The sequence below is a fragment of the Chiloscyllium punctatum genome, chromosome 44, assembly GCF_047496795.1.
Source record: "Chiloscyllium punctatum isolate Juve2018m chromosome 44, sChiPun1.3, whole genome shotgun sequence".
Classification (NCBI taxonomy): Eukaryota; Metazoa; Chordata; class Chondrichthyes; order Orectolobiformes; family Hemiscylliidae; genus Chiloscyllium; species Chiloscyllium punctatum.
Window position 1 is genome coordinate 25,054,644 of NC_092782.1, and position 26,371 is coordinate 25,081,014.

At 40.3% G+C, this 26,371-nt stretch overlaps 1 protein-coding gene across 6 annotated transcripts in view; it reads left to right on the forward strand.

Annotated features, from left to right (window-relative positions):
• Nucleotides 1-26,371, forward strand: part of apaf1 (apoptotic peptidase activating factor 1) — a 182,035-nt gene that overhangs the window by 76,680 nt on the left and 78,984 nt on the right. For 2 of the 6 annotated variants that reach the window (XM_072562470.1, XM_072562469.1), the window contains exons 18-22: nt 1,984-2,112; nt 6,282-6,407; nt 9,394-9,513; nt 17,119-17,244; nt 26,129-26,236. In XM_072562470.1, coding sequence (XP_072418571.1) covers nt 1,984-2,112; nt 6,282-6,407; nt 9,394-9,513; nt 17,119-17,244; nt 26,129-26,236 — 609 coding nt within the window. Of the gene's footprint in view, nt 1-1,983; nt 2,113-6,281; nt 6,408-9,393; nt 9,514-17,118; nt 17,245-17,712; nt 17,867-19,266; nt 21,036-26,128; nt 26,237-26,371 lie in introns of those variants that run through there. The other 4 variants (XM_072562472.1, XM_072562471.1, XR_011955290.1 and 1 more) reach the window with 3 other exon arrangements.

Below are 26,371 nucleotides of genomic sequence, written 5' to 3' on the forward strand. Positions count from 1 at the left end.
CAGTAAGAAAATATTAAACCTTTGTCGATGATACATACACTCAAGTGAACAATTTATAGAAATAGGATCTGAGAAACATACTGGTTTTGAACATTCAAACTATTTCTAGGGGAAATAATCACCCAACGTGGCTCGTGATTGGACAGATAAATGTTTGTAATTAGAATATTTGCTTTGTGCTTATTTTTATCTAATGTGTTGTGATAATGTGATAGTCGTTAGTTTGCATCCAGAGAGGGGGCTAGTATTACTAAAATAATAATTTTAAAAAACAGGTAAATGTAAAAATATCCCTTAATTTTATATTTTCTCCATATCCTAATTTTGACACGTTTGTTCCTCTTGCTGTCTTGTATGAGCCACGTCACTTCAAATAGGTTATGAGGGAAGCCATCACTGTAAGTGCTCTTACTACAGACACAGCAAACTAAATCCAATTTATCCCATTGCTACATTTCATGAATTGCAGGAACAATGCCTAAGGGCTAAACTAGGCGAAAGTGAGGACTGCAGATGTTGGAGATAAAGGGCTAAACTACCCAGTCAAATTCATCTACATACAGTGGCAATCACTCAGTTGGTTATACTGTTATCACTGTTGTAAATAGATACTCTAGAATTAGCTATACAGCCAACTAATTATAGAATATTGAGTTGAGAGTATGGTGCTGGAAAAACACAGCAGGTCAGGCAGCATCCGAGAAGCAGGAAAATTGGTGTTTCGGGCAAAAGCCCGCCCATCAGGAATTCCTGCTGTGCTTTTCCAGCACCACGCTCTCGACTCTAATCTCCAGCATCCGCAGTCCTCACTTTTGCCTAATTATAGAATGTGAGTGTGTGTTGCTGGAAAAGCACAGCAGGTCAGGCAACATCCTGCTCCTCTGATACTGCCTGACTTGCTGTACTTTACCAGCAACACATTCCCAACTCTGATCTGCAGACCCCACTGTCTCCTAATTGTAGAATGTGCCTACCTCAAAGCTACCAGTATTTAACTGGAATTCACAACAAATAAAACTGCCTATTCTAGCACCTGACTAATGCTCTTGGATTGTTGTGTTCATTAAATAGTGATTCCCAATTTTTGAATTGGCCCATTTCTCCAAAAGTATGCTTTGAATAAATTTTGTCTATTTTAGTTGTCATTTCCTATAGGAAGTGAATAAATTGAAGTCTTATTGATTAGTAGCATTAACCAATTTTATAAAATTGTGTAGCTAAGTATAGGCAAATAATTACAAAGTTTAGTCACAACTCTATATTTTTTAAAAAGTATAGTTAATTTTTGTTTATGAATACCACATTGCACAACAGCTTATTACTTCTCCATTTGTAAAATATATGCAACATTCTGACACTGAATTTTACTGCAACCAGCAGTTGATCAATGGCCAGTCTTGAATTTGGGACTCCCATTTACAATTTAAATGTGCACTTTTCTAATGCGCCAAACTTGTAATGATAACTTAAAACCTAAATTGAATGGCACAAATGCTTGACTCTTCTGTATTTGTGATTTTTAAAAAAAAAATTGTACTTTATCTTTCTTTCTTCATTGGTTCATCTGCTGTGGGGAAAAAAAATTAACAAAACGCTTGCTGGCATGCATCCACAAGTGTTATTTTTAAAATGCTTGCTGTGAATGTATAGCTGAGATTGGTAATGTCATATAATGGGTCATGAATTTAAAACCTCACACAAGAAGCAGTGCCGCTTCACCGAGCTTCCTGCACACATTGTATACGTCTGATTTGAAATTGGTATTGAATGAGATTTGGTCCAGTCCCAAAAATATTTTTTGGAAGTATACTGCTTTGTCACACCACTTTTTTGGCTGCATATACATGTATACATGTGCTGAAATAATTTTGATGCTGAGCTTTTTGTGTGTGGTGTCCTTGCAGTTTCTAATTGTTGATACAATTTTCACAACATCAAAAAAAACTACTGTTTCCCAACTTGCTCGGTTGTTTTATCTTTCAGGTTTTTGATGTATTGACTGGTGACATTATAATTGAACTAATAACAAATAGCTCATACACGATTCAGTCTTGTGATGTTTCTCTTACCAGTCCATTACTGGCAGTGGCCTTGTCACACAACTCTGTCGAGGTAAGAGGGTAGAACCAGTTGTTCTGTGGAATCTGCTTTTAAATATTGTCTTAATGTGAAGGACCACTCCAACGACCTTAATCCTAAAAAAAGGGAATGTTTGCAGAATATCTTTGTAAGGTAACTGAAAATTGGTTCAGGATTTAAGGACATCTCTAAGGATAAACACATACATTGAGCAATGGTGTGGTTTAAAGAGGGGTTTCCTGAGGATAAAGCTAAAGTCTTAGGCACCCCATAATAAAATCAGGGATTCACTCGAGAATAATTCCATGACTGTCTCGGAACTGAAAATAAGAAAAGCCATTGGGCACACCAGTTACTTTTTCTAAGAATCATCCTCACCCATTCATCTTCTGTGAGCACCCTGAGCACATTGTCTATAAATTTCTCAAGAAAGGGAGACATCAGGTAGTCACATTGTCTGCTTCAGTAGTTTTGGCTGGGAACGTTCACACTTATTACCTTTTGAGTGTATTATAGACCCCCTAATATTCAGAGGGAAATTGAGAAACAAACTTGAATTGAATGTGATTTTTAACTCTGTCCACCTCAGTCCAACACCAACACTCTCTCATCATCTCTCAAACACAAACATGCACTAGAGAATAATAGGGACATTATGGTAGGGAATTTTAACTTTCCAAACATAGACTGGGACTGCCATAGTGTTAAGGGTTTAGGTGGAGAGGAATTTGTTAAGTGTGTACAAGAAAATTTTCTGATTCAGTATGTGGATGTACCTACTAGAGAAGGTGCAAAACTTGACCTACTCTTGGGAAATAAGGCAGGGCAGGTGACTGAGATGTGAATGGGGGAGCACTTTGGGGCCAGCGACCATAATTCTATTAGATTTAAAATAGTGATGGAAAAGGATAGACCAGATCTAAAAGTTGAAGTTCTAAATTGGAGAAAGGTCAATTTTGACAGTATTAGGCAAGAACTTTCGAAAGCTGATTGGGGGCAGATGTTTGTAGGTAAAGGGACGGCTAGAAAATGAGAAGCCTTCAGAAATGAGATAACAAGAATTCAGAGAAAGTATATTCCTGTTAGGGTGAAAGGAAAGATTGGTAGGTATAGGGAACGCTGGGTGATTAAAGAAATTGAGGGTTTAGTTAAGAAAAAGAAGGAAGCATATGTAAGGTATAGACAGGATCCTTAGAAGAGTATAAAGGCAGTAGGATTATGCTTAAGAGGGAAACCAGGAGATAGCTTTGGCAAATAGAATTAAGGAGAATCCAAAGAGTGTTTCCAAATACGTTAAGGACAAAAGTGTAACTAGGGAGAGATAGGGCCCCTCAAAGATCAGCAAGGTGGCCTTTGTGGAGCTGCAGAAAATGGGGGAGATACTAAATAAGTATTTTGCATCAATATTTACTGTGGAAAAGGATATGGAAGATAAAGACTGTCGGGAAATAGATGGCGACATCTTGCAAAATGTCCATATTAGAGGAGGAAGCGCTGGGTGTCTTGAAACGGGAAAAGCTGGATAAATCCCCAGGACCTGCTTAGGTGTACCCTAGAACTTTGTGGGAAGCTAGAGAAGTGATTGCTGGGCTTCTTGCTGAGATATTTGTATTATCGATAGTCACAGGTGAGGTGCTGGAAGACTGGAGATTGGCTGACGTGGTGCCACTGATCAAGAAAGGTGGTAAGGACAAGCCAGGGAACTATAGACCAGTGAGCCTGACCTCAGGTGAGGGACAGGATGCACATGTATTTGGAAAGGCAAGGACTGATTCCGGATAGTCAACATGGCTATGTGGGTGGGAAATCATGTCTCTCAAACTTGATTGAGTTTTTTGAGGAAGTAACAAAGAGGATTGATGAGGGCAGAGTGGTGGTTGTGATCTGTATGGACTTCAGTAAGGCGTTCAATGAGGTTCCCCATGGGAGACTGGTGAGCAAGGATAGATGTCTCGGAATACAGAGAGAACTAGCCATTTAGATACAGAACTGGCTCAAAGATAGAAGACAGAGGGTGGTGGAGGGTTGTGTTTCAGACTGGAGGCCTGTGACCTGTGGAGTGCCACAAAGATTGGTGCTGGGTCCTCTACTTTTTGTAATTAACATAAATGATTTGGATGCGAGCATAAGAGGTACTGTTAGTAAGTTTGCAGATGACAGCAAAATTGGAGGTGTTGTGGACAGTGAAGAGGGGTACCTCAGATTACAACAGGATCTTGACCAGATGGGTGAATGGGCAGAGAAGTGGCAGATGGAGTTTAATTAGATAAATGTGAAGTGCTGCATTTTAGCAGGACTTATACACTTAATGGTAAGGTCCTAGGGAGTGTTGCTGAACAAAGAGATCTTGGAGTGCAGGTTCATAGCTCCTTGAAAGTGGAGTTGTAGGTAGATAGGATAGTGAAGAAGGTGTTTGGTATGCTTTCCTGTATTGGTCAGAGTATTGAGTACAGGAGTTGGGAGGTCATGTTGCAGCTGTACAGGACATTGGTTAGGCCACTGTTGGAATATTGCGTGCAATTCTGGTCTCCTTCTTATCGGAAAGATGTTGTGAAACTTGAAAGGGTTCAGAAAAGATTTACAAGGATGTTGCTAGGGTTGTAGGATTTGAGCTATAGGGAGAGGCTGAACAGGCTGGGGCTGTTTTCCCTGGAGCATCAGAGGCTGAGGGGTGACCTTATAGAGGTTTGCAAAATTATGAGGGGCATGGATAGGATAAATAGACAAAGTCTTTTCCCTGGTGTCAGGGAGTCCAGAACTAGAGGGCATAGTTTTAAGATGAGAGGGGAAACATATAAAAAGAGACCTAAGCGGCAACCTTTTCACACAGAGGGTGGTACGTGTATGGACTGAGCTGCCAGAGGAAGTGGTGGAGGCTGGTACAATTGCAACATTGTAAAAGGCATTTGGATGGGTATATGAATAGGAAGGGTTTGGAGGGATATGGGCCGGGTGCTGGCAGCTGGGACTAGATTGGGTTGGGATATCTGGTCAGCATGGACGAGTTGGACCGAAGGGTCTGTTTCCATGCTGTACATCTCTATGACTATATAACTGAGTTAGAATATTCTTTCCAATGCTTCTAATTTCTAATTCAGTCATTTTATTTTTAAACTTGCATCCCCTGATATTTGAACATGTTCAATTTCCTTAATGTTTCATTATAACCTAAATTCCCTGAATTAACTTTGATGTTACCTTGTACTTTGACTCCTTATTCAAATTACTAATTACTAGAACTGTCAAAATGATGTCTTTAAGTCCAAGTATGCAATATTAACGACATTTCACAATTCACAAGCTTTGACATATACAGGGAGATGCGGGGTAGTTTGGAGAAGACCTGGCAAGGCTGAAAGTGCAGAGATTCTGCTGAATTTAAAAATAATACCTCATAATTTTGGATAAATCAGAAAGTCCTGGAAAAACCTAACATTTCTTGCAGTATTTGTGGATTGAGCAATAGTTCACCATTCAGATTGGTGACCTGTCATCATAACACCTGAAACATGAATTATGTTTTTCTGTCCACATTCATTCTTGCTGTGGCTCATCATTTTCTGTTTCTGTTTCAAATTTCCACTGTGTTTTACTTTTGTATTAATCCCCTAATAATGCTTTTCTTCTGGTTCCCAGCAGTGCGCTAAATTAACTTTGCTTTTAGATTAATTGTAACATTTATAGCTCTAAGTATGCAAAATAGCATTTGAAGCCCACCTTTATAATCAGAAATGTTTCCTACTAATTTAGAGAGAAGAATTTAGAGTGGCATGATGGCTCAGTGCTTAGCACTGCTGCCTCACAGCACCAGGCACCCAGGTTCAATTCCACCCTCAAGCGACTGTGTAGAGTTTGCACGTTCTCCCGTGTCTGTGTGGGTTTCCACCAGTTTCCTCCCATGGACCAAAGATGTACAGGTTAGGTGGATTGGCCATGCTAAATTGCCCATAATGTCCAGGGATGTGTCAGTTAGGTCAATTAGCCATGGGAAATGCAGAGTTACAGGGATAAGGTAGAGGGGGTGAGTCTGGGTGGGATGCTGTTCTGATGGTCGGTGTGGACTTGATAGGCCGAATAGCCTGCTTCCTCTCTGTAGGGATTCTATGTGTCAAAATCACAGTCAATAATTTGCTCTTTCATCTGTTAGTGTCATGGAAATGATGAAGTAGCATTCAACTGTATTTCTGTTCAATTTCCTCTAGCTATGGAACTTGGATTTGCGTAAGAGAGTAGCTGACTGCAGTGGGCATTTGAGCTGGGTTCATTGTGTCCAATTTTCATCAGATGGCTCAACTTTGCTTTCATCTTCAGATGACCAAACTGTGAGAGTATGTAACATTTTTCTTATTTAATTCAGTAAAGGAATGAGTGCTGTGATAAGCAAGTATGTTTGCAGAGTTGCTTCGAATGGTATTACTACTTATGCAAGCATTCATTGTACAGCACTGGAAGTGATCCATTTAAATGGTTCCAGAGTTTTAGAAGTGCCAAATGCTACCTTCTCTCCATTCTATCAACCACTTTGCTATCTATCTGGTGCAATTTTATATATCAGCACTGTCTCCAGGCTGTTAGATTAATTAGCATTTCACCATTTATAAATATCAAATGTCCAAATTAAGTACAGGAGTAGGCATTTCAACTCTGAGTGTACTCCGCTTACCTGTAATAGCATGGCTAATTTGATTGTGGCCTCAATTCTACTTTCCCCTAATATCTTCTGACTCCCTGGTTAGCCAAAAAATCTATCTTCCTCTGCCTCCCTGGAGAAGAGTTCCTTAGACCCTCCATCTCCATCTTAAATGGGAAACTTCTTTCTTATAAGTTGTGTTGCTTTGTTTTAGTCTCTCCTACAAGGAGTAACGTCCTTTCAGCACACACCCTGTAAAGTCCCTTCACGATCTTACATGTTTCAGTAAGATGACCTCTCATTCTTCTAAACTCCAGTGTACAAAAACAACCATCCAACTATTTTTAGACGATGAACCTTTTGTCCCACAACTCAGTCAAGTGAACTGTCTCTGAGCTGTCACCAATGCAATTAAGTTCATTCTGGAAGAGGAGACTAAAACTGTAAATAGCATTCTAGATATCCTGTCACTAGTTCCTATAGAACTTTTTGTTATTCACTCATGGAACATGGGCATTCCTGGCTGGCAGCAGTTATTGCCTGTCCCTAGTTACCCCTGAGAAGGTGTTGGTGAGCTGCTTTCTTGAACCGTTGCAGATAGTGCTGTAGAATGACCCATAACGCCCTTAAAGAGGAAAGTTCAGGAATTTGACCCAGTGACAGTGAAGGATATATTTCTAAGTCAGGATGGTAAGTAGCTTGGAGGGGAACTTGGCGGTGTTCCCATATATTTGCTGCCCTTGTCCTTCCAGATGGAGTGACCATGGGTTTGGAAAATGCTGTCTAAGGATCGTTGAAGTTCTGTAGTGCATTTTGTGGATAGTACACACTGCTGCTACTGAGAACCGATAGTGGCGGGAGTGAATGCTTGAAAATGTGGTGCCAATCAAGCGGGCTGCTTTGTCCTGGTGTCAAGCTGTTTGAGTGTTGTTGGAGCTGTACCCATCCATCAAGTGGGGAGTACTCCATCATACTCTTGATTTTCCAGCCTGCCCCTGAGACAGTTGCCTAGCAGAATGAATCCCCATAGAGATCCATGCCCAGTACAGCTCCTGGGGCAGTGGGATAGGCTGAATAGCTTTGTTGAACAATTCCAATAAACTGCAGGCCATACGTCTTCCATGTTGCACAAACCTCGGTTTGTCTGAAATTAGCGCCCTATCCTGTGCAGCATCAGATCTTGCTGGCCAACTATCCCTGACTTAGCTGACTGACATAGGCTTATAGCCCCACATTTCTTCAAATATAAGGTTCTTAACTTTATATTTAAACACTTCCATGGCTACAAATACATTGTTTGAAAATTGTGCTCAGTTTCAAAAGGATGATTACAATAGTGAGATGGATAGAAATTTATTTTCCATTGCAAATGTGATAGAAAACTAACAACTGGTTTGAACTTAAATTGCATTTAGTTTTAGAAAGTAGCCATATGATGGTAGCAAGCAATGTGCTCGAGGAGAGATCTTGCCGATGTTGGGAATAACTTTTATTTGTTCATGATTTGGAGATGCCAGTGTTGGACTGGGGTGTACAAAGTTAAAAATCACACAACACCCGGTTATAGTCCAACAGGTTTAATTGGAAGCACACTAGCTTTCGGAGCGACGCTCCTTCATCAGGTGGTAGACTACCACCTGATGAAGGAGTGTCACTCGAAAGCAAGTGTGCTTCCAATTAAACCTGTTGGACTATAACCTGGTGTTATGTGATTTTTAACTTTTTATTTGTTCAGTTGCACAAGAGCTCAATGTCCTCATGTTTCCCCATTTTAACCACAACAATGCAACATAATGACAGGAAACTTGTTGGAGGAGTTCTAAAACTATTGTACTCCTTCCCTTTTTGAAATGGATGCAGTGCAATTGTTTTGTAACGAGAATAAATGCTGCTGTTCTCAAATACTTTTATGCCGTGAGGGAACCTAATTTATACCGTTACCTTCATTTCTTCAAGGCCGAAAATATTAAACAGAGCCTGGAACCTATCTGGGGAATCACTTGTTATAAAAGCTAGTCCTGCCTGAACTAAATATAAATGCCTATCCAAAAAAGTTATTGTTGTATGTGAGTTATTTATTGTGTTCTGTTAACATTTCAAACCTTACCTAGTTGGCAGGTGGTCGAAGGAGTCTCTTGTAAGAAAATAAACTTTAGCATATAAACTGCCTTGTATCTTTGTAAGTGAATGAAGTATGTTGCAGTACACCCATATCTGTCTTCAGTCCCTTTCCATGCTCAGTTCTACACTAGTTGCTGATTAATGGTAGACTCTTCACTAACCTGCAAGACTGATAGTGATTTGTTTTCATATGACGTTCTGTCACTTGTACACTGATGCACATGCATCACTTTCAGTCTGTTACACACTAGTAATTTCCACCTAATAACATAAACCTTTCTATCTGTTTCAAGGTGGTACATGATCTCTTGCGTAGTCACAAAAGTTGCAAAGTTGTTTTCTTTTCCTTTCTTCTGACGTTTTGATGAATTTCATAGAAATTATAAGCCAGAAAAGGTAGTGCTGAACCTTGCAATATTACTTTAATATCTTTGACACTTTTTCATGAAACCTAATGTCATTTTGTTTTAGCAATTTTCCAGTATTTGGAAAGGAGGTTATAGCTGTAAACTACATAAGAAGGACCTTGCTTTGACATCTTTCATTTCATTTTGTTTTGACAGCTATGGAATACCAATAATGTGCATAGTGCCTCTGCTGTGTCCTTGTTTCGAGATATGGATGCGGTCTTCCACGAGGATGAAGTCTTTGTTTTAGTATCTGATAAGAAAAAATGTTTACAGGTAAGCAACCTTCTTTTTACTGGACATGATAGTTCCTGCCATTTCTCATTTAATCTGAGAAGAACAAAACACTAATTTGTCTTTCGAGGTCACGGGTATGTGAGGATGCTTGCCACTGGCCCTAAAACAAAGCTACCCTATTGGTTTCAGGGGAACAATAGTTTCATTGTCATCAGTACAACAACATTCTGGAGAAGTGGCTTCATAAGTATCTGCGTCCTAACTGACTGTGAGTCAAGCACGTCAAGTCGAAATATTTGCAAGCACCTTCAGCTAAAAGTGCTGAGTGCATCCTCCTCCTGAGGTATCCAGTACCAATCTTAAGCCAATTCGATTCACCCTGATAATATCATGGCAGTGGTACTGAAGACTGGTGCTCCAGAATTCATGCATTCAGTCAAGCTGTTTCAATACAGCTACAATACTGGCTGTCAGCTGACAATGTGGAAAATTTCCCAGGTATGTCTATCCATGAACAGTAAGCCAAATTTGTTCAAGCTAGTTTCCGTCCTCTCAAGACTACTTTTGATCAAGAGCAAAGTCAGTCTTGTTAGCAGCATTTGTGCAAAATATCCTGCTCACTGATACCAGTTGGTAGTGTTCTGCCAGGGCCACCTGCTCTTTACTACATTAGGGCCTTGACACACATGTGGACAAAAGAGCTGAACTCATGTGGTGAGGATGACTCCCCTTGACATCAAGGAAATATTCCCCTTTAGTGAAAATAAAGGATCACTGGCTAAGTCAACATCTGAGAGAATCAGGGAAAGCTCTCCACCAGTTGGCGTCAATCCTATCACAATGGAAGATGATTGTGATTGTTTTAGACCAATCATCTCCATCTGTGTACGTCTCTGCAGAATTCCTCATGGTGCTGTCCTAGGCCCAACCCCCTTAGGCTGTTTCATTGATGACCTTTCCCCTCTCAGAATTTCAATAATTGAGGATGTTCAGTGCCATTTGTAAATTCTCAGATCCTGAAGCAGTCCTTGTCCATATGTAGCATGACCTAGACAAGTTGAGATGACAAGTGATAGACAGACAGCACTTCATAGAATGCAAGTGCGAGACAATGACCATTTCCAATCTAATCATCTCCTTTTGTACTCAATGGTGTTATCATTGGTGAGATCTGCGCTATTAGCATTTTAGGGTTATCATCAGCCAGAAACCAAACTGGATCAGTGCTATGAATCCTGTGGCTACAAGAGGAGGTGACAGGCTAGGAATTCTACAAAGCGCAATTCACCTCCTGTCTTACCTTTGCTTGTATACTGTCGATAAGGCAAAAGTCAGAGATTGTGGTAGAATACTCTCTATTAGCCTGCATGAATGCAACTCCAACGGCATTCAACAAGCTTGTCATTATTCAAGGCAGCACTACTTCCTTGATTGGCATCACATCGACTACTTAAACATTAACTCCCTCCACCCAGCTCACAGAGGCAGCGATATGTGCCATCTACAACATGTACTGCAATACCGCTCCATGCTCTTCAACCTGCAATCGCCAACACAGGGTAATTGATCCTTTACAGTGCCACCTCCTGCAAGATCTTCTCCAACCACACACCATCTTGGCTTGGAACTATATTGCTATTCCACCTCTGTTGCTGGGTCCATCAGGCCACAAGGTATATGAGCAGACTTGGGCTATTCAGGCCAACGAGTCTGTTCTGCCATTCAATCATAGCTGAAGTGTTTCTCAACTCCATTCTCTTGCATTTTTCCTGTAAACCTTGATCTCCTTACTAATCAAGAATCTATCTATTTCTGGCTTAAATACACTCAGTGACTTGGCATCCACCACCTTCTATAGCAATTAGTTCCATAGATTCACCACCTTCTGCATGAAGAAATTGCACCTCATCTCAGTTCTGAAGGGTCACTCCTTAATTGTGTCTGTGAACTTGGGTTCTAGTCTTTCTTACTAATAGAGTCACAGAGATATACAGCATGGAAACAGACCCTTCGGTCCAACCTGTCTATGCCGACCAGATATCCCAACCCAATCTCGTCCCACCTGCCAGCACCCGGCCCTTATCCCTCCAAACCCCTCCTATTCATATATCCATCCAAATGCCTCTTAAATGTTGCTATTGTACCAGCCTTCACCACTTCCTCTGGCAGCTCATTCCATATACGCACCACCCTCTATGTGAAAAAGTTGCTCCTTGGGTCTCTTTTATATCTTTCCCCTCTCACCTGACACCTATGCCCTCTAGTTCTGGACTCCCCGACCCCAAGGGTAAGACTTTGTCTATTTATCCTATCCATGCCCCTCATAATTTTATAAACCTCGATAAGGTCACCCCTCAGCCTCTGATGCTCCAGGGAAAACAGCCCCAGCCTGTTCAGCCTCTCCCTATAGCTCAAATCCTCCAACCCTGGCAAAATCCTTGTAAATCTTTTCTGAATCCTTTCAAGTTTCACAACATCTTTCCGATAGGAAGGAGACCAGAATTGCACACAGTATTCCAACGGTTGCCTAACCAATGTCCAGTACAGCCGCAACATGACCTCCCAACTCCTGTACTCAATACTCTAACCATAAAGGAAAGCATACCAAACACCTTCTTCACTATCCTATCTACCTGCGACTTCACATCCAAGGAGTTATGAACCTGCACTCCAAGGTCTCTTTGTTCAGCAACACTCCCAGGACCTTACCATTAAGCATATAAGTCCAGCTAAGATTTGCTTTCCCAAAATGCAGCCACTCGCATTTGTCTGAATTAAACTCCATCTGCCACTTCTCGGCCCATTGGCCCATCTGGTCCAGATCCTGTTGTAATCTGAGGTAACGCTCTTCGCTGTCCACTACACCTCCAATTTTGCTGTCATCTGCAAACTTACTAACTGTACCTCTTATGCTCGCATCCAAATCATTTATGTAAATGACAAAAAGAGGATCCAGCACTGATCCTTGTGGCACTCCACTGGTCACAGGCCTCCAGTCTGAAAAACTACCCTCCACCACCACCCCCTGTCTTCTACCTTTTAGCCAGTTCTGTATCTAAATGGCTAGTTCTCCCTGTATTCCGTGAGATCTAATCTTGCTAATCAATCTCCCATGGGGAACCTTGTCGAACACCTTACTGAAATCCATATAGATCACATCTACCGCTCTGCCCTCATCAATCCTCTTTGTTGCTTCCTCAAAGAACTCAATCAAGTTTGAGAGACATGATTTCCCACGCACAAAGCCATGTTGACTATCTCTAATCAGTCCTTCCCTTTCCAAATACTGTACATCCTGTCCCTCAGGATTCCCTCCAACAACTTGCCCATCATCGATGTCAGGCTCACTGGTCTATAGTTCCCTGGCTTGTCCTTACCACCCTTCTTAAATAGTGGCACCACGTTAGCCAACCTCCAATCTTTCAGCACCTCACCTGTGACTATCGATGATACAAATATCTCAGCAAGAGGCCCCGCAATCACTTCATTAGCTACCCACAGAGTTCTAGGATACACCTGATCAGGTCCTGGGGATGTATCCACCTTTATGCAATTCAAGGCATCCAGCACTTCCTCTTCTGCAATTTGGGCATTTTGTTCAGGTATCACCATCTATTTTCCTACAGTCTATATCTTCCATATCCTTTTCCACAGTAAATACTGATGCAAAATACTCGTTTAGAATCTCCCCCATTTTCTGCAGCTCTGTACAAAGGCCACCTTGCTGATCTTTGAGGGACCCTATTATCTCCCTAGTTACACTTTTGTCCTTAATGTATTTGTAAAAACTCTTTGGATTCTCCTTAATTCTATTTGCCAAAGCTATCTCATGTCCCCTTTTTTCTCTCATGATTTCCCTCTTAAGTATACTCCTACTGCCTTTATACTCTTCTAAGGATTCACTCGATCTATCCTGTCTATACCTTTCAAATGCTTCCTTCTTTTTCTTAACCAAACCCTCAATTTCTTTAGTCATCCAGCATTCCCTATACCTACCAGCCTTCCCTTTCACTCTGACAGGAATATACTTTCTCTGAATTCTTGTTATCTTATTTCTGAAGGCTTTCCATTTTCCAGCTGTCCCTTTACCTGTGAACATCTGCCCCCCAATCAGCTTTCGAACGTTCTTGCCTATTACTGTCAAAATTGACCTTTCTCCAATTTAGAACTTCAGCTCGTAGATCTGTTCTATCCTTTTCCATCACTATTTTAAATCTAATAGAGTAATGGTTGCTGGCCCCAAAGTGCTCTCCCACTCGCACCTCAGTCACCTGCCCTGCCTTATTTCCCAAGATTAGGTTAAGTTTTGCATCTTGTCTAGTAGGCATATCCACATACTGAATCAGAAAATTTTCTTGTACACACTTTACAAATTCCTCTCCATCTAAACCCTTAACACTATGGTAGTCCCAGTCTATGTTTGGAAAGTTAAAATTCCCTACCATAGTCACCCTATTATTCTTACAGATAGCTGAGATCTCCTTACAAATTTGTCTCTCAATTTCCCTCTGACTATTAGGAGGTCTATAATACAATTCCAATAAGGTGATCATCCCTTTCTTATTTCTCAGTTCCATCCAAATAACTTCACTAGATGTATTTCCAGGAATATCCTCCCTCAGCACAGCTGTAATGCTATCACTTATCAAAAAGGCCACTCCCCCTCATCTCTTGCCTCCCTTTCTATCCTTCCTGTAGCATTTGTATCCTGGAACTTTAAGCTGCCAGTCCTGCCCATCGCTGAGCCATGTTTCTGTAATTGCTATGATATCCCAGTCCCATGTTCCTAACCATACCTTGAGTTCATCTGCCTTCCCTGTTAGGCCTCCTTGCATTGAAATAAATGCAGTCTAATTTATTAGTCCTACTTAGTCCCTGCCTGCCCTGACTGTTTGACTCGCTTCTGTTCTCAACTGTATCAGTCTCAGATTGACCTCTTTCCTCACTATTTCCCTGGGTTTCCCATCTCCCACCTTATTAGTTTAAATCCTCCCGAGCAGCTCCAGCAAGTTTCCCTACCAGTATATTAGTCCCCTTCCAATTTAGGTGCAATCTGTCCTTCTTGTACAGGTCACTTCTACCCCAAAAGAGATTCCAATGATCCAAAAAGTGAATCCTCCTTCCATACACCAGCTCCTCAGCCATGCATTCATCTGCTTTATCCTCCTATTCCTGCCCTCACTAGCTCGTAGCACCAGGAGTAATCCAGATATTACTACTCTCTCGAGGACCTCCTTTTTAAATTCCTGCCTAACTCTCTGTAATCTCCCTTCAGACTCTCAACCTTTTCCCTTCCTATGTCCAATGTGGACAATGACCTCTTGCTGGCCCGTGAGAACATTCTGCACCCTCTCTGAGACATCCTTGATCCTGGCACCAGGGAAGCAACACACCAATCTGATTTTTCGCTGCTGGCCACAGAAAAATCTGTCTATACTTCGGACTAGAGAATCCCCTAACACAATTGATCTTTTGGAACCTGACGTACCCCTCATTGCATTAGAGCCGGTCTCAATACCAGAAACTTGGCTGTTCATACTGCGTTCCCCTAAGAATCCACCCCCCCCCACAGTTTCCAAAGCAGTATAGTTGTTTGAAATGGGTATAGCCACAACAGACTCCTGCACTAGCTGCCCACCTCTCTTACCTTTCCTGGAGTTAACCTATCTATGTGACTTTCCCCCATTCCTATAACTGCCATTCATCACATACTGTTGTTGTTGCAAATTCCTCATTACTTCTAACTGTCTCTCCAACCAATCCATTCAATCTGATAAGATTCGCAACCAACAGCATTTATTGCAGATATAATCCACTGTAATCCTTAAACTCTCTTTAAACTCCCACATCTGACAAGAAGCACATTTCACTATACTAAAGGTCATTTGTGCTTCTTCACAATCTACAGACACAGAAAATAACACCGTCTTATTCCTCTACAAACACTGCCCCAGGTTAAATTAATAGTTATCGCTTATATTTTAAGTTTAATCAAGAGACATATCTCCAAAAATATATAATCAAGAAAGAACCCACTTTACTCACTACTACAGACTTTCTGTAGGTCACACTTAAAGCAACAATACACTTATCTGCTTCTGTGCTGTGAACTTCACCCAACAGTTTCTCTATGATCAATTGTGAATTTCACTGTTTGTTAATTTTCTGAGACGCACTCCAATGTCCAGCGATTCATGAATTCAAACAGCAAAAACAGTGTCAGTTTCTTTCTTTGTCTCTCTGGAAACATCTTTTCCAAATCTACTTTATCCAGGCCTCTCAGTATTCTGTAAGTTTCAAACAGATCCCTCTCTCTTCTTTCTAAGCTCTGTTGAGAACAGATCCAGAGTGCTCCTCATATGATGAGCCCTTCATCCCAGGGATCACTCTTGTAAACCTTCTCTGGAGCACCCCCCAATATATATCTCATGTAAATGTTGATCCTAATTCTTCACACATAACAAATCAACGTTTATTAGTCACACCCCACTCCAGGTTTCCAGTCTGCCAGTCGTTCTGTTCCGCTCACTGTCTTCCAGTCTGCTGGCTGTTGTGTTCCACTCCAGGTTTTCAGAATTACTGTAAATCATTTTTTTTCTTTATTCGTGCAGTGATCAGTTAGGCTTCTGCTAATGATACATTATGATTTTTGGCGTGCATGAATTTCAGCTTGTGAAAAGTAGTATCCATGTAATAGTTGACTCCATAAATTTGACCTTAAAAAATTCGTCAAAAAATCTATTACTCGAGTATATACAGTAGACAGGTTAAGTGAGTAGGCAAAACTCTGACAAATGTGATGTAATATGGAAAAATTAGGATTATGTACTTCGTCAGGAAGAATAAAGAAGCAAAATATTAGAGATATAAAGTCATTGAGATATGCAGCAACAAAAAGGGTAATAAAGAGATGATGAATGCAACAAATTTTTAAAAAATCAGGACTGTAAGAGACAAGCCAAGGAACAGACAAAAAAATTGAAGGCACAACGTAGAGAAAATCTGAAAACACAAATAATTGCTGGAAGGAAAGTCTAGCTTCTTCCCAATGATGAAAGCATCTCCTCCCAGCACACTCTGCTGAACAAAGGGGGTCCATTCCCAAGTTTCATACTATTCCTAATCATATCACTCCTTGGAACATACTTCAAATATATTTAATATAAAATTGGGGCTAACGGAAGAGAAACTTTGAATTATAATTGGGCATTGGTGACAGAATTGGGCATGATGCATATCTTAATATGAACCAATTTTTGAACTTATGGAACCAGTTACAATATGATATTGTATGGTAAATTAACCTAGATATAGAATATGATGCACTATGTCCTCTTTTTCTACCCTAACGATTTGTCATTTCCTTTCCTTTCCACCACCACCACCATCTGTTGTTTCTATCTCACAAAAAAAGTGATCTGCACCACCATCTTTTACTTCAGTAGTTTAATTGTCTAGATTTTAATAGGACCAGTAAACACCTGTCTATGGAATCTGTTTCATATTGGTAAAGTCTGGCTAAGAGTAGGCACTTTGATAAGCCCACTGAAGCCTTACCTCTCTTAGGGATTGTTTGTCATCTTCATTTTGCTTTTTCAGAGGGAAAACTGATTTTAGTATTAATTTTTTTTGTATTTGCAACAGCTAATAAACGGGAAAACTGGTGATGTAATGTGTCAGAGTGAGGTCCAGAATTCGCGTATTCATTGTTGCTGCCTTAATCATCAGGTTAATTTAGCTGCAATCGGATGTGGAGATGGAATCTTAAAGGTACTAATGTTTAATTTGATGTTGAAGGCTTTTCCAGGTCTGTTGGAAAATATGACTTATGTATTTATAACATTGTGTCTGTTTTCTTGCTTACAAATAAACGTTGGCTGACCTTGATGGTCCTGCATGAAGCTATTAAGTCTGAGCCAATGGGTTGGCTTGGGTGACATTCAACATCACAATAGGAACCAGTTATAAGTTGAGTATCCACTCAAGGTGGGTTCATAGCTCCACAAGGCGTTCAACCTCTATTCCAGATTTCTGTCTGCAGGAATGTGCTGTTAATTCATTTCACAATATTGTTACAAGCTCATAATTTGTCAATAAGCTATTAACTTCACTTTGTGGTAATGTATTTTTCCTCTTGCTAAGAATACTGCTGCACATTTTGGTATTTTACATTTACTTTGTTTTCTTGATGCACCTCTTACTTCCTCTGTGTCTTCTCCTTCTACATGCTTTTCCCAGTCAACAGGGGAGGCAGACAATCTGCTCCTGTAGTTTTGCCAGCTGCTGGGATGTGTTAAAAAGTAGCCCTGGTTGACTTTGTCCTTCTCTAATGGGAAATGTATTGACCTACCATTCCTCTCCCTCCATGGTGTGCTGTGAATCACAGAAGCAGGTGTGTAAGCCCATATCCAAATTCTGTGTGTCCAGTTTGCTTGCTTGTGTTTAGTGCCAAATAGTCATTAGCAGTCTTGTATAATTAGTAAGAATCGTATAGCTTGCTTGATCATCTGATATTTTGTTAACTCTTGTGTTTGTGGCTGATTCAATTTTACTTTGTTTAAAATTGATGCAAATCTTCCAGGATATTGTGGTCTTAATATTTCTGCCTGAAGCTGTTTTTTTAAAACATCTATCAGCATTATGTCTGTAAGGTTCCATATTGAGTTTTCACAGAAATTTTAATCTAGCTCATTTATTGAGTTTGAAAAAATGTCTTGCCAACTAAGGATATATTTAGTAAGACTTGATATGCAGTTTTTAAAATTATACCAAATTTAGGTTGTCACTGCATCTTGTGAATTGATTTATTTAGCTTACAAACAAATTTGGAAGTAAACATATGTCTAATAGTAGTTATCTTAATTTAAGTCCTTCATGTCAAATCCAATTCTTGGTCATATTATATCTTGCATCTAAGCTAAATTTAGCATTATGTGGATTGCAGTCCTTTGCATTGTTGATCATGTGCTCTGTTTCAACCTGTTGGTCCTGTTTGGTAATTATTCATATTTAAGCAGCTTTTGTATTGGATAGAGCGATGTAGATTTGATCATTTCTACTTGACTATAATTGGCATTGTGTTGAAAGGCTGCTTACTGCTTTTGTGTTAGAGTTGCAGGGAAACTCCCAAGAATGTTCGTTCATAGTTGAGTGCCTGAGCTTTTGCATCAACCAAGTAGAGCCAGTGTAGCTTTGTTAAAACTAAGTCATGTCTGACTGTTACGGACCAGGCCAGACCTCTCAAAACATTTTAAGAAGGTAGCCCAGACCCTAACTTCTGCTAGTGGTTTTAAGCAGGTATAACATGGATATTCCAGGAGAGATGCCACTTAGTTTTAAACATAACAGAATCTATTTACAAGATTACAAAATGAATCACAAACAAAAGAGAACAGAATACTGAATAATTTAACCTATCTGAAAACCCAATAGATCATACCAATTTAATGCTGCCGTTCCAAGTACTTGTAACAATCCTCCTAAACACCTCTTCACACAAAATGTAAAATCAAACACAGGGTCTTACAGGGGAGATGTAAAAGAGGGAGTACCAGCCTGGACCTGCTTCTTTGGGTCCAGAATTTTTTTCACACTGTTAAAAACCAAACCAAACCAAACTAAACCAGAGAAAAGCTGAGCTTGGAGAACTGACCATTCCCCTTTCATTCTACAATTTTTTTAAAATTTGAAAGCCTTTTGCCTGAGGCAGTATCTGTTGGCTATAATCAAGCTGGCTATAAAACCCTTCAACCCCAGACTTTTCTGAGTCTGTGTCTTTTACGACCTCTCTAGAAAGAAAGAGTCAAGACAGCATAACCTTGTTAAAGGAGCAGCATCATCGCACTGACAAGGGGAATTTTTTGAGGCTACTAATCAATTGGAAAATGAATATTTATGGCTACGACATGTATGGACTATGAAGTGTCCAATTTGATTCCACAAAATTATTGGTAATGTATGGTACTATAGGTTGCCTTGACTTGAGTCAGAAATTGTTTGGCAAGTAGGAGACCAAGCATGGGGATGGCAAATACATATTTGGATTAGCAGAATGTGGCAAGTGTTATTCCCGGTGATCTGTTCTGGATCTGCAAATTCATGTTGTTGTTATCAATTATGCTGAAGGGATATTAGGTTCGATATCCAAGGTTGTAGATGACATTAACAGTTTGGAGTAAGTCCAGTTCAAAGTAAGAATCTGAAAAGATACACACACAACTTAAGTGAAACAATGGTAGATGCAATTAATAAAAGTGAAGTATCCTCTTTTGGATAAAGAAAAATGTTTTCTAATTGGTGAGAAGCTGAAAATTATAGAAGAGCAAAGAGCTTGGGAGTCCACTTGTTAAATCTTGTTACATTTGGCCAGGGCATTTCACATTTGTATTACCAAACAAAAGTTGACACTGAAGCACATAAGGATAGTAAGGTAGATAAGGTTTTAAGAAGCATCTCAAAGAAAGATAGAGAAGTTCAGAGAGAGAATTATATAAGTCCTAGGCAACTGAAGCATGACCACTTGTAGCGGATCAGTGAAAGGCAAGAGTAGAGATAAGACCAAACTTGGAGCTGTGCAGCCCTCTTTGAGAATTGTACTGTTGAAGAGATTACAGATTGCTTCCGGATGAAGCTAGGTGAGGATTTAAAAATTAAGGTGTTGCCAGATTGGGTTGACTGAGCTTGTATTTGCTGGAGTTTAGAAAGATAAGAGGTGATTTCATTGGAACGTATCAAATTCTGATAAGGTTGAACAGATTGGATAGACCGATAACATTTCCCCTGACAGGGTCGCAGAACAAGGGGTTGCAGCCTCCAGATATCCAGTAGGCCATTTCAAACTGAGCTAAATAGAAATTTCTTCATTTAAGTTGGTGAACCAGTGGAATTCTCTATTACAAAAGGCAGTGGAAGCTAAATCACTGAAAATATTTAAGAAATAAATAGATACATTTCTAGGGGTTAAAGGCGTCAAAGGTTATGGGCAGAGTATGGAAGTTTGACATTGAGATAGAGGAACATCCATGTTTATAATGTTGAGTGGGTTCAATGGACCAAATAACCACCTTCTGTTTTGAGTTTGCATAGGGTGGAACACTGATCAGGAGGGTGCTGGGACAGCTGAATCTCAAGGTAACAAAAGTATGGATAAAGCTTTCAGCACAGATAAGTTGAGTCATGATGAAGAGATGGGGAATGTTCTGGAAGTGGAAGCAGTCTTGGTGATTTAATTCATTTAAAATGATTAAGCAGGTTTGAAAATTAAATAAAATGCTCAGTAGAATGTTGGCCTTTTACTTAAAGGAGTTAGGTGACAAAGGGAAGGAAGTTATCCTTTGGATGAATCAAGGCACAATTTAATTCATTCTCCTTTGGGCATGACTGTTCAAGGGTAAATCCACGTTTGTCATATGGAAATCTTTTAAATGCCAGTTGATTAGAGTTCAGGATCAATATGTTCCTGTGAAAGTGAAGGTTGAAGATGGCAAGATTTGAGAACCTTAGATGACCAGAGAAATTTTGAGCTTAATCATAAAGTAGAAGGACAGGCAGGAGGCTAGAAGAACAAGCAAGCCAGGGAGCATCAGGAGGTGGAGAAGTTGACGTTTTGAGTATAACCCTTTTTCAGGACTAGGGGTGGATGTGAGGGAGCTGCAGATATAGGGGTGGCAGGGGCAGGGTGGTGAAGTTGGGGATAGGTGAAGATAGTTAGATGGTATGACCTGGTTAGTCAATGGGAGGAATGATTCCAGTTGGTGACAGGGAGCAGTGGAAGGGATGGAGAGGGGCTGGGAAGGGTGTAGGGGGATGAGAAAGAAGGTTATTTGAAATTGGAGAACTCAATATTGTGTCCTCCAGCTTGTAAGCTGCTTAGGCAGAAGTTGAGGTGTTGTTCCTCCAATTTGCAGTGTGGTTCGTTATGGCAATGGAGGAGGCTGAGGATGATCATGTCGGAAAGGGAGTCTCCAGATGGACGTTTACTACAAACCCATAGACTCCCTTAATTACCTGGACTACACCTCCTCCAACCCAGTGTCCTGCAACAACTCCATCCCATTCTCCCAATTCCTCCGCCTCTGCCACACTGCTCCCAATGACCAGCCAGGTCATACCCTCTATCTGTCTTCCCTTATCCCCACTTCACCTCGCCACCCTCTTTATCTGAAGTCCCCTCCAAACCCACCCCCAAACCTGAAGAAGGGTTACACCTGAAACTTCGAGTTCTCCACCTCCTGATGCTGCCTGGCTTGCTGTGTTCTTCCAGCCTCCTGCCTGTCTACTTTGGATTCCAGCAACTGCAGTTCTTGTAAAAGGAAGCATACATAAGGCTTAGGAAACTGAAGACAGAACCCACGATAAATAAAGCAGGAAAGAACTTAAACTTAGGAGGGCTAAAGGAGGCCATGAAATGTCCTTGGCCAACAAGATTGGCCAATCCCAAAACTTTTCATACATATATATTTGGACCAAGAAGGCATCGAGGGAAAAGGTAGGACCACTCAAGGACTAAGGATGATATTTATGCTTGGAGCTGGAGGACGCCCTTAACAAATATTTTGCTTTGGTATTCACAAAGGAGAACGGCATGGGTGCTGGTGAATCTAGACAGGGGTATGTTGATATTCTGGTGCATGTTGATTTAAAATTTAAGGTTGGGTGTTTTGAAAAGTATTGAAGTAAACAAGTCCCCAGGACTTGATGAGATCTATCCCAGAATACTGAGGGAGGTGAAGGAGGAAATTACTAGGGCCTTGTACAAAATCTTTGTATCCTGTTTAGTCACAGACCAGATCCTAGAGAACTGTAGACTGTTGTTCCTTTGTTTAAGAAGGGCAACAAGAATAATCCAAGAAATTACAGGCTGGTGAGTTTTACATCAGGGGTATGGAAATTATTAGGGAAGACTCTTAGGGACAGGATCTATTCACATTTGGAAACATATGGACTTGTTAGCAATAGGAAGCATGGCTTTGTGCAGGAGAAATTATTGATTGAGTTTTTTGAGGAAGTGACAAAGGTAATACTGAAGGCACTGTGGTGGATGTTGTCTATATAGACTTTAGCAAGGTCTTTGACAAGGTCCCTTATGGCAGGCTGATACTGAAAGTGAGGGAACATGGGATCTACAGTGAGCTGGTAAGATAGATACAGAACTGGCAGTGTCATAGATGACCAAGGGTAGCAGTGGAGGGGTGTTTTTCTGACTAGAGATCTGTGACCAGTGGTGTTCCCCAGGGATCAGTGCAGGAACCCCTGTTATTCATAATATGTATATTTTATATATATGTATTTATATATATAAATGATTTAGAGGAGAATGTAAGTGTTCTGATTAGTTTGCAGACAACGAAAAGGGGAGGTACAGGTAGTGACAAGGATTGCTAGAGGATACAGAAGGATATAGATAGGCTGGAGACTTGGGCAGATGAAATTTAATCCAGACAAATGTGAGATGACGCATTTTGGAAGGACTATCACAGGTGGGAAGTATCCAGTAAATGGCAGAGCCCTCAGAAGCATGAACATACAGAAGGATCTAGGTGTACAGGACTACACTTCCCTGTAAGTGGCAATACGAGTGAATAAGGTAGTCAAGAAGGCATATGGCAAGCTTGGCTGCTTTGGTCCGTGCATTGATTTTAAAAATTGACAAATCCTATTGCAACTGTATAGAACTTTTATTAAGGAATATTGTGTGCAATTCTGGTTGTCACACTACCAGAAGGATGTGGAGGCTTTGGATAGGATTCTGAAAATGTTTACCAGGATGTTGCCTGGTTTGGAAGGTATTAAAGAAATTGGATAAACTTGGTTTGTTTTTATTTGAACGTCAGAGGCTGAGGAGCAACCTGATGGAGGTTTACAAAATCATGAGAAGCATGGACAGAATTGAAAGTCAGAATTTTTCATGGTATAAATGTCACTCATAGGGGACATAGGTTGAAGGTAAAAGGGAGTAAGTTTAAAGGAGGCTTTTTATTCGGAGTGTGGTAAGTGCCTGGATTGCACTGCCAGAGGAGGTAGTAAAAACGTATACGGTAGTAACGCTTAAGCGGCGTCTTGACAGATACACGAATAAGCAGGGAATAGAGGGAATGGACTGTGAGGAAGCAAAAGGTTTCTAATTTAGAAAGGAGTCATGTATCTGTGCAGGCTTGGTGATCCAAAGCCTGATCCTTTGCTCTGCTGTTCTTTGTTCTTTATTAGGTGATGTTGTCCCTAGTATAATTACTCTGGGTAAAAGCAAATTACTGCGGATGCTGGAATCTGAAACCAAAAAAGAGAAAATGCTGGAAAATCTCAGCAAGTTTGGCAGCATCTGTAAGGAGAGAAAAGAGCTGACGTTTCGAGTCTAACTGACACTTTGTCAAAGCTGGTCCATTTGACAAACGGCCAGTTAGACTCGAAATGTCAGCTCTTGTCTCTCCTTACAGATGCTGCCAGACTTGCTGAGATTTTCCAGCATTGTCTCTTTTTTGGCTTGCGATAATTACTCTGGGTTTGTGTTGGCGCATAAGGTATTTGATCTTGTAGAATTAGAGACACTCATCAATACTTTCAATAGTTATCAACCCTCTATTAAATCTAAATCCAGAAGACACAGGAAAGCATTAATTTCCTCAACACCACAATATTTAAATTGGCACAAGGCAACGTGCATAAGTTAGGAACAAAATGTTTTTTCTGAAATAACTGATAGACAGTTCAGCACACAAACAGCCATCACACCAAACACACCTTCAGCTCATTTTTTTCTCTCACATATATATAGAGCTAGAATATTTTAACCAGGCAGTTATGACCCTTTTTAGCTGCATTTTCAGACCTTAATCTCAGATTTCAGTTTAATAATTAAAACTTTAATAATTACAATGGCATCAACTCCATTTTTCCTCTCATATATCCTGAATGTATACAACTTTAAACTAGAGATTGCTTGAATGATTTCAAGCCTTCCTAGCTCCTTAATTGCTGAGTGATCCTTTATAACAAGTTTGAAATTGTGATCTCTTCACAGGTGCCCTCCCCTCAGCCCTTTACTGCACTCCTGCACTACCCATCCCCACCCCCCGCACGTGCATCCGGGACCTGACCAACAGGCTGCTGCTTTGATAAAAAGGGTGTTCACACTCCCTAGCTTCTCCGAAACATCAACAAATTCCCGACTAGTCCCTGTTTTCAGCCACCTGCTCTGGCCTTGTCTTCCAGACCCTGACCTTCTCTCCCAATGACTTTCTCGCTACCAATGCTTACTTACCCTGCTCAATGCTCCCCCAGTCACATGTTGTTTCTCTCCCACATTTGTTACTGCTAGGTTTACCACAATAATTCCACAAAGTAAAAAGAATGTATATGTGTTATAGACTAAATCTAATGAAAGTCATGATCTGAATGGATCCCCTCTAACTTCCCATTTAATGTTGATCTCACTCCTTGTGCACCTTCTCTGCATCTGTAACACTGTGTTCTATTACACTTAATGCACTTTGTATGGTATGATCTACCTGTACTGCAAGCAAATCACTGTACCTAGATACTTGTGACAATAATAAATCAAACCAAATAATAAATCCAATCAAAATCCACCTTTTTTTTAATCTATTTGTGAACTCATTGTAACTTGCATTTTGAGCGTTTTCCTTCATTAAAGTTGCAGTTCTCTCTGTTGAGAAACCCCAACACCATGAATTCTCCATTATCTGTTGAAGAGTGTCAGCGTATTTGTCTGATTAGATTAGATTAGATTACTTACAGTGTGGAAACAGGCCCTTCGGCCCAATAAGTCCACACCGCCCCGCCGAAGCGCAACCCACCCTACATTTACCCCTTACCTAACACTACAGGCAATTTAGCATGGCCAATTCACCTGAACTGCACATCTTTGGACTGTGGGAGGAAGCCGGAGCACCTGGAGGAAACCCACGCAGACACTGGGAGAACGTGCAAACTCCACACAGTCAGTCGCCTGAGGCGGGAAATGAACCCGGGTCTCTGGCGCTGTGAGGCAGCAGTGCTAATTACTGTGCCACCGTGCTGCCCACGTCTGAAGTGTATTCATGGCTTCAAAGTCTATATGAAGTTATAATGCTACATTTATAGAGCTTGTTGAAAATGAAGCTACTATTTTAAAAAGTACCATGTTTCCAGTATTGTATTATTTTGTTTCCATCATTTGTTTCAAATGAATGATATATTATCCTGAACAGTGCTGAACTGTTGAGTTGTTGAGCAAAAATCATTTTAAAACTCTTCATTAATAAATTTAATAAGTATATGAAAAATATTGTTGATTTAATGAAATTTTCATTATTAAATTTTTATATTGATGGGAAAATGGTGAGTGAGTGTGCATAGATTGGAGTGTTTTCAGGATGTACAACTTGCTGCAAAGAGCAGAAACATCTCAGCTAGTAGAAAGGCATCAGAAACATGGCAAAATAAATTACTACCACATAAAAAAGCTTGTTTTTGCTTTTCAAAATTAATATCTAGTATAAAACTAGTCTGATCAAAATAGCACTGATATTGAGTAAAAATCTGAATGCAACAATTTCCAATAGCTAAGCTGTGTGTGTATGTTTGTATACACATTTAATGCTTAATATTGAATTTTATGTTAACGGTTTTACTTTTTTTTTATACATTGTAATTGTAGGGAGGCATGAAGTCGGCCAAGTTCATCCTGCAGAGCATTGGGTGGAAGAGACAGCGCTTCCAGCAGAGCCTGTTGGTAGCAGTAGGGCTAGAAAATGGCACACTAAAGGTGCAAGACTAATTTAAGCATATATTACACCTAGTCTAAAGCTACCCCATCCATACCGAGTTTGAGTGTTGCTGAGAATGACACCTCAATGATTTGGGATAAATACATATTATTTTAAATTCTTGCATCTAAATG